Below are 9,075 nucleotides of genomic sequence, written 5' to 3' on the forward strand. Positions count from 1 at the left end.
AGGCCCGCGTACCGAAAAAAAAAAAAAAAAAAAAAAATCACTATTTTAATTTGATTTAAAAGCTCTCCTCTTAATAGAGTGATGTCTCATTTTTGGTTTCAAAGAATTAGTTAATAAATCTATCAACACTTCATAATTTCATAGGCAATCATATCTCCCTTTTCAACCTTTAATTTAAAAAAGTTTATTTAATTTCCATTTATTCATCAGAACCCAATTCAAAAATCCTTTCCTCAAGCCTTCCCTTACCAAAGAGCCCCTCTCTCTCCCAAGAGAAGTCCCTTGCTAATTGTACTCAAAACTCTGTACTCTTCTTTTGTAGCACTATTCCACATCTTGAATTATTTATTTGTGGTCAACTGATTGACATATTAAAAACTCTAATCGGTCAAAGTCTGTCTTCTTTAACTTACCATGTATTTCATCAGTCAGTACTCGAATACTTGTTGAATGAATAAATTTCTCTCTGAATTGGGCTCTTACCTTGTTTCTCTCATCCATTTGGAAGGCAGGAAGTTCCCAACTGATATACCACTAGCCTCAATCCCAAACTTTTCCAGTTTTATGGCTATAGACTATCAATCTTTAAAATCAATGAAATTTGAGACCCATCCTATCCTTCTCCCCCAACCACAAAATATGCACCCCTAATTTCCCAGGCAACTTCCCCTGAGAAGCTGCATATCTTCTTGGTATGGCAGGCTTTTAACCTTGCAGTTATTACAGAATAAGTGTAAATGTGTTAAGCACCTACTATGTGACAAGGCCCTGCGTACTCCACCTTGGTTCTATGTATTCCATCACCATAACCAACCAGTGGTCCTTCACATCGGGCTTCAGAGACTGCCCATCTTCCTTTCTGTTTGCCTAGCCACAGAATCCAGGTCCTCTGACATCTCCCCTAGTCTTTTTGCCCCACAGCACATCAACCTCAAACCCAACTTAGCTTTGGATGACAGTTTTCCCATCAACATAGTGTAAGAGGAATGCACATCTACACACATCAGAATCAGAGAGATCTGGGTTTGAATACCAGCTATGTTGAAGCTTTCTTAGAATGATTTTACATGCATAAAATAAAATATGTAGGATTACAAAGGAAACCAATGAACTGTACCCAGGTCAAAAAGCTAAGCTCTTTGAATCTTGTATTCTGGTAGCTTCAAAATGAAAATACTAAGACCCACCCTTCACTGAATTGTTAGGTAGATTTTAAAGGCAATTTATGTTAAGTATCTGGCAAGGAGACTAGGTAGGTTTTTTTTTTTGCAGTACGCAGGCCTCTCACTGTTGTGGCCTCTCCCATTGTGGAGCACAGGCTCTGGACGCGCAGGCTTCAGCGGCCATGGCTCACAGGCCCAGCTGCTCCGCGGCATGTGGGATCTTCCCAGACCGGGGCACGAACCCGTGTCCCCTGCATCGGCAGGCGGACTCTCAACCACTGCGCCACCAGGGAAGCCCGAGACTAGGTAGTTTTAAGACCTCCGTGGTAATTCAAATCTTAATTTATCAGAGTATCACTTCTTCAGTTAGGAATGGGAGGAGGAAGACTTCAATATGATTATCTAACATCTACTCAGAAAAAAAGTAATCTAAGATCTTAAGTGGCTTCCCAAAACGTATGCAATATCACAGTTCTTATCATATCTATAAGCTATCTATAAAGCTTATGATCAACCCTAAACCAAATTTTAGACAAGGTGCCTCTTTATATCTCAATTATTTTAATATAAATTTATTTATTTATTTATTATTTATTTTTGGCTACATTGGGTCTTCATTGCTGCACATAGGCTTTCTCTAGTTGCAGCGAGCAGGTGCTACTCTTTGTTGCGGTGCACGGTCTTCTCACTGTGGTGGCTTCTCTTGTTGCGGAGCACGGGCTCTAGGCATGCGGGCTTCAGGAGTTGTGGCACATGGGCTCAGTACTTGTGGCTCACAGGCTCTACAGTGAAGGCTCAGTAGTTGTGGCGCACAGGCTACGTTGCTCTGCGGCATGTGGGATCTTCCCGGACCAGGGCTCGAACCCGTGTCCCCTGCATTGGTAGGCGGATTCTTAACTGCGCCACCAGGGAAGTCCCTATATCTCAATTTTTGAGTAATCTGAAAATTAAGTTTAGTTCTTTAAAAATAAATAAATTTACTTTTTTAAAAATAAATAATAATACTTTGAAGTATTAGGTTGTGTTGGTCAAAACTTCACATTTAAAAAGATGACTTTTAAGGGGCTTCCCTGGTGGCGCAGTGATTGAGAGTCCGTCTGCCGATGCAGGGGACACGGGTTCGTGCCCCAGTCCGGGAGGATCCCACATGCCGCGGAGCGGCTGGGCCCGTGAGCCATGGCCGCTAAGCCTGCGCGTCCGGAGCCTGTGCTCCGCAGCGGAAGAGGCTGCAGCTGTGGGAGGCCCACGTACCGCAAAAAAAAAAAAAAGATGACTTTTGAAAAAATATAATAAAACCAACAAGTTGTGAGCTTTCTTAAACATTCTTTAAAAAGTTTCCTGTTTATCATAACTACATATCTTTCATTTGTGCCTTGAGGTCTGAAGTTCTATATATAAGGACACACACTCCCCGCACCAAAAGCCTCTTTTACAGAAATTTCTATTTAAGAAAAACAACGGTAAGAATTCAAATTCAGGGGGAACTAATGTGATTTGACCAAGCTCCTGCAAAGTGACAGATACGACTAGTTCTCATTCTAAATGGTGTTCTTTCCTCCACAATCCCTTGGTCCACAAAGGAGATGTTATCTGTGCTGTCTGACTCCAAAGGCCAGAAAAAGGCCTATTAATTACAACTTACTACCTATAATTCCCAAATTTCCTATTTAAAAAATAGGGCATTTTGTAAATACGTGCCTATTAGCTTATAAAATTTCTTGACCAGATGTTGGATATTTCAAGTTAATTATTTCAAGCTGTTCTTCCCAGAAAGATAAATCTCTTTCCTTTAAGATATATGAATTAATATTATCTAATCAAGCTAATCTCAAAACCTCCACTTTTAGTATACACTAATCTTACCTAACTATATGATTTTGAAAACTATCAGAATGGCCAAGTAAAATGTTTCCAAGTTTAAAAGTAGGCACTTACACAGTGGCATGGTTTTTAATCACAAAGTTTTTAATGACATACCTACTCTATGCCCAGTACTGCGGTACAGAATATCACTTATTTCACTGCTTCACAAATTAGGAATTAATTCATTATGCTTCTATTTATGTCTTCTTACACCTAGACTCTTATCTAAAATCCCAGAGTCTAGCATTCAATTATAGGGGTAAACACTTTTTATTATTACACTGTGCTAAGTTTCTCATTTTACATGCGTTGACTGTCAACAGAATCCACCAACATTCAAGTTTCAACTGTATGCAAGGATGAAAAAACTAGGCATTGATTGGTCAAGGTATCCAATTGCCAAAAAGGGCTTTAACAGCAGCAAATGGTACATATAGTTGGCAAGTACTACTCATCTGCTAAGGACTTCCCAAAGAACTAAGAAGGGGGAGAAGACTCAAGGAAAAAGTAGGTTCAAAGCAAGGAAAAGACTTAGACAAACAAGTTGGGGAAGGAGGGCATTCCCAGCATGCGTAGAACAAAGCCAGTTAAGAAGCAATCTGCCTCACACTCAAGTAGACAGAGTAGCATAAAAATAAGGTTAAAGAAGTCCTTATAATCACACCTAATTAAGATCTGTTGTTATCCAAGTTAAAGAGAATGCCAATGCTCCATCGGAAGATAAGTTCTGAACTGCTTTTCTATATACGAGTAATAATTTTATGATTCCTTCATCTGTTCAAATATTTTAGCAAAAACTACATGCCAAGCAATGTTCTCAGTGCTGGGGATACTGAACCCAGCAAAATAGAGTTGTTCTAACCTCACTCTATCTGAATATTAAAGCCTAGTGTTTAAGGTCTGGGGACAAACTTGGGCAAGTTATTTAACTTGTTTAAGCCTCAATTTCTAACACTAAAAAATGTGGTTTACGATCTAGGATTTTTGTGAGGATTAAATCAAAGTATTTACTGCATGATAAGTATCTATTATGTCTTCACCTAACTTCTTTGTAATCAACTACTAAACATTGTATCTGAATTAGTGACTTTGTTACAAAGTCTTTCTCTAGATGAAACAAATCTATTATGTCTTCACCTAACTCCTCTGTAATCAACTACTAAACATTGTATCTGAGTAAGTGACTTTGTTACAAAGTCTTTCTCTAGATGAAACAAAGTTAACAAGCCTTGGTCTCATTCATTTCAACCTCAACTAAGGAAGCAAGTCAGTCTAGACAGACTTGTACTTCTATCAGTACTAAAACAGTTGCACACTACTTGAATTTCATTCATTCATATTCATTGCAGCCCCCCCCAACCCACTCCCAAAAACTCAATATCCCTAAGCCCAGGTCTTAGGCATTGTCTTAGTTACTCAGTTCCTGCCTGCATCTGGCCAAACACAATAGGTTTCAATGTTTCAAAAACTGTGTTTTTGCTAACACAACATATCCTTAAACTTACACCAATTACTTTATCTGCTACTCAATTAAGGAATGCAGCAATAAATCATGATTCAAAAAGAGAAACTGAGTAGACTTCTTACATGAGGGCTGAGTTGTGAAGTCTGTAGGTAAAGCAAAAAATCCACTATAGTCAAAATTGCTTTTGAATTAAAATCCCTGTCATCTCCAGGTTAGGCACCTTAGTGCAGTGAAGACACACATAGCCAAACTTGGATTCCAATGCTCCCTCTGTCACTTAGTAGCTAACTATGCAAGTCTGGACAAGATTTCCTTTCCTAAATCTATTTCTTTATTCTGAAAATGAAGATACCACCACCACTTCAAAGGCTGGGGGTGGGGGAGATGTGGAGATTTAAAAGAACACACATAAAGGACCTCCTAGGTTCCCTTCCTAACCCAACAGGTCTGCAATCACTGCTGAGTAAGGAAACACCTAGTCTCTCATCATCTGCCAAAGAACTAAAGACTGTAAGGATTAATCTTGTTTCCACTCAAATCGGGTAAAAACAAATGCACTAGAGAAAATTTTACTTGGCAGGTGAAATGAACCGCCACAACTATGACTGAAATCTACTACACAAAGCCCATTTTATTGAGAAAGATGATTAGCCTAAGCAAATAGGCTGTACCACATTACCTTCTTTCTGTAAACATCAAAACGCACCTTGCTAGGAGTGAAACCAAATTTCACAGTGTACGACAGGAGTCCTCTGGTGGCAGAGCCTTTGATCAGGGAGCACGATGATTAAGAAGGTGGGCTCAAGGGTCAAAACTTTCTGGGTCAGAACACAGGTTATGCCAATTCCTTGAACAGTGTTTCAGCAATCAACACATATTCAACTGCCAATGCGAAAACTTGCTTCCCTTATTTGAGCAGTTTTCAAGAAAAAGCAAAGATAATGACCAAGTGAAGATACTGAAACATATCCGTTACCCAGGATGGAAAGCTCTTCTGTTCTGACAAGCTTCCTTCAAGTTATCACCACTTCGGAGTCTTTGTTGGGGACCTTTTTTCAGTTATTTTTGCACAAAGGAGTCTTTGTTGGTACAATGGCTTCCTCACTGGTAGTTTCCACACAATCCTTTCACACCAATACTTCTATTAGGGAGTACGATCAGAATTCATCTCTTTTTGAAAAGATCTAACTGAAAAAGGTTCTGCGTGCCATTCTGATTAAAAATCACCGGCCGCACTCGTTCCCATTTCTCTCCCTCCCCTCAAACACCCAAATGGAATATTTCAAAGCCATCCCTCCAACACACCATATAAGGGGCAGCTCCACCCCAGCCCTCCATATATGGTCATATCCCACACCCACTCACAGACTCATCAGAGACAACCAGGAACCCACTCCTGCCCTGACCCACCATATACGGACAAATACCCACCTTAATATACTGAAGAGAATTAAGCTCCTTCCTCTACACTCACACTTCTAAGTCTGAAAGTTTAAGAAGTTGGGTGAAGAAATTAGAAGGAACAAACAAAAAACCCGACTGAAAGCACTTCTAAGCACTAGTGCTCAATTCTCAATGATTCCTAACGTCACCCACTTGCCCAACTTAATATTAACAACACTCCCCCTTCGGAGAAATCATCGTACAGCCCTGATAAGGCACAGCGCGTGCAATAACTAATCATGTCTGAGCAACCCTAAGCCCATTATTAAACACGGGCAACTCTAGGCCAAACACACCTCGCTCTACACACCATTTCAAAGACTTTCAAGGTCTACTTTTCTGCACCTTCAGATCAGATGCCAACTTTCTGGTCGCCTTTTCAGAAAAAGGGAGGGAGGGTTGCTGGCTGTCTCGTTACCAAGGTAACTAGGAAACGTCCGACTGCCGAGGCCCGGGAGCCGGTTTTACCTTCAGATCCTTCTTAGTAACGTCGGTGTGGGAGACGGCTCGAATGGTCCCGGAGAGCCAGGGCCACTCGGCGACGCGCTCCAAGTCCCAGCTGTCGTGGCCGCCGTCGCTGCCGTCGGCTGCGGACAGACTGAGGAATCGCTTCCCTACCAATACTGGCCAACTTTCTCCGAGCGTGAGCACCATGGTTCCAACGCTGCAGTAAGGGCTCCTCCCTGCAAAAACACAAAAACAAAATGCAACGGGGGCGGCCGGCGGGAGGGGGCCGGGAAGAGAGGTCGGTGGGGGAGGCCAGGGCGGAGGAAAGGGTCCTAATCCCGATCGGAGGAGGGGACCCCAGGCGGCGGCGGGTGAGACGGAGGACCCGCACCCGATCTCTCCACCCGCGCCCTTCCCGCCCCCCGATCCCTCCCCCACCGCAAACACTGGCCCAAGCGTCGCGTGACCCTGGCTCTCCCAAGTTTCGCTTTTCCAAAACCTGAAACCTAAATGCAGACAGAGTGAGGGGAGAATTATCTGTGGCTTAAGTGGATTTGAAAGTGTTCGCCCCTCACCCCGGAAAAGAAAAGGCCCCGAAGCAGAGGCCCCGTCCCAGGCGGCCGGGTCCCCGCCCCGGGCAGCCCCGCGGGAGGGGCGAGCCCGCCGTTCCGCACTTGCCCCGCCGCCCCGCCCCGACACCCTTCTACTCGGCCGCAGACCCCCAGCCTGCGCCGCGGCGCGGGGGCGGCGGGGCCGCGGGCTTGGCGCCTTCACCTTTCTTCCTCCGATCCCTTCAGCCGAGGCCGTGGCGCTCTTACCCCGCCTCCCGCCTCCCGCCTCCCGCCTCCCTGAGTCACCGGCAGCGGCCACCGTTTCCAGCCGCCCAGCCGACTCTAGCTCTCCGACTTGGTTCAAGAGCTCTCACAAGACACGCACAGCCTCCCGGGCCCGCCCCCTCGGAGCCGCTTCCATCGCTCATTGGCTGGGTCCAAGGAGCTGGGCGAGACTCGTGGGGAAGGAGCCCATCGCCATTGGCCGCCCCGGCGAGGGCGGGGCGAGAGAAAAAAACAATTCCTCGGCTGCCTCCTCCCTTTCCCCTCCCCCTTCCGACTCCCGGACGACCCCCATTAGGTTAAAGTACACCGAGCGTAAGCGAGGGATCCCTCCGCCACAGCCATTCTTTCCATTTGTTGCCTCACGGGATGCAAAAAAGTCCAGAGAAATCGGTCATCAACTTTAGGACCCAGAGGAAAATTGCAGTGGTGCACAGATAAGACTGAATGGCGAACGCCAGGGCTGTAAGTGCTTATTGGATTGCTTTTCAAGTGCGTAGGCTGTCGACCGAAGATAGGCTTTTCACTTGGCGGAAGAATCTCACAGGAAAGGGGTGAGGGCGGTGCAGAGTCGGCGGGGGAGGGAAAGGACATGAACGTGCGGTTTGAAGCGTACTCAGTTAGAGGGAGGAGCGACGGTGCTCTAGAGACTCGTGCGCAGGCGCTTCGCGGAGGAGAGGCTGGAGCTTGGGCTGCTGGGCGAAATGGCCGCGGGAGGCGCAGGCGCACGTGGTGCTGATCATGGAACGTCTAAAGTCCGCCATTTTGAAGGAAAAATGAAGAAAGGCATGGAGTCCCTGGGAAATGACGTTAATTAAATCCAAAGCAAAAGATGTAGTTCAGTACAATGCAGAATGGGTATTTTTCTTTTTGTTTTTCAATGTAAAGGGAGGATGAAAAGATATTCTGAGTCTTACAATGAAATGGAAAGACTAGATCAAGGTCATAATGATGTAAGAGATATGAAGAGGAGGTGACTTTGAAGGACAAAGGAGCTGAGGGGTGATTGTGTCTTTTGGACCTGAAGTTTTTTGGTTGAATGAAGAAAAAACGGAATGAAGTAATTGAAGATCTCTTATTTTATAAAGGCTGGTGTTTGACCTGGCATCACATTTAATCTTTAAATGAAGATTAAGTGAAGAACTCAAGCTCCCAATTTTACAAGTGTGAAAACTGAGAATCCGAAAAAGTTCAGAAATGTATTCAAGGAATTATAGATAGAAGTTAAATCCAGGTGTTGATTTTCAACATATATGTTCTGAATACATGACATTAAATAAAAATTTTAATTAAGAATAAACACTGAAGAATTAATTTGATTTGTAATTTACAGACCATTGAAAAGGGGGAAAATGGAACAGAGAAAACTTCTCCAGTACAACATAAGTCAGAATGGGAAAAAGGGAGGAATAAAAAAAAGAAAAAAAAAAAAAAAACCTAAGCAGAAATACGGTAAATACAAAAATAAAATAAAATTAAATTAAAGGAGTAAGTCTAAATATCAGTATTTACAATAAATATAAGTGGGTTAATTTACTCAGACCTTAAAAAGACACACTGGATTAAAAATAAAATCCATCTATAAACTGACCACCAGCAAACTCCAACAACAACACAGAAAGCTTGAAAATAGGGGTTAAAAGAGTTTGTAATCTAATGGTAATTGAAGGAAAGCGACATAGCAATGTTAATATAATTGAAAGCAAAGGCATCAAAGAGAAAAGGATTTTATACTAATAAAGGATAAAGTCCACAAAGGTAACACACACCCTTGAACTATTGTGACTCTGGGAACATATTCTAGCCTATGCTAAGACTAAACTTATGAGAAATTTTTGACAATTTGTAATAAGAGTACAGT

At 43.2% G+C, this 9,075-nt stretch overlaps 1 protein-coding gene and 1 long non-coding RNA gene across 7 annotated transcripts in view; both read right to left on the bottom strand.

The window, feature by feature from the left end:
- KDM3A (lysine demethylase 3A) overlaps positions 1-7,248 on the bottom strand; it is a 62,593-nt gene extending 55,345 nt beyond the window's left edge. Inside the window, exons 1-2 of one of the 6 annotated variants that reach the window (XR_003437708.1) lie at positions 6,820-7,112; positions 6,403-6,617 (exon numbers count right to left, since the gene is read on the bottom strand). Coding sequence is in view for 4 of the 6 variants with exons in the window: in XM_027129120.1 (XP_026984921.1) it covers positions 6,403-6,588 (186 nt within the window). In the remaining 2 variants the exon portion in view is untranslated. Of the gene's footprint in view, positions 1-6,402; positions 6,618-6,819; positions 7,113-7,155 lie in introns of those variants that run through there. The other 5 variants (XR_003437709.1, XM_027129120.1, XM_027129122.1 and 2 more) reach the window with 5 other exon arrangements.
- Positions 2,438-5,975, bottom strand: LOC113632160 (uncharacterized). Its single transcript, XR_003437710.1, has 2 exons — positions 5,923-5,975; positions 2,438-5,309 (listed from the first exon to the last, which is right to left on the bottom strand). It is a non-coding gene; the product is annotated as an uncharacterized LOC113632160 (long non-coding RNA).
- Positions 7,249-9,075: the final 1,827 nt, after the last annotated feature.

The sequence above is a fragment of the Aethalodelphis obliquidens genome, unplaced genomic scaffold (assembly GCF_003676395.1).
Source record: "Aethalodelphis obliquidens isolate GAN/ISIS:26980383/991018 unplaced genomic scaffold, ASM367639v1 scaffold35, whole genome shotgun sequence".
Lineage (NCBI taxonomy): Eukaryota > Metazoa > Chordata > Mammalia > Artiodactyla > Delphinidae > Aethalodelphis > Aethalodelphis obliquidens.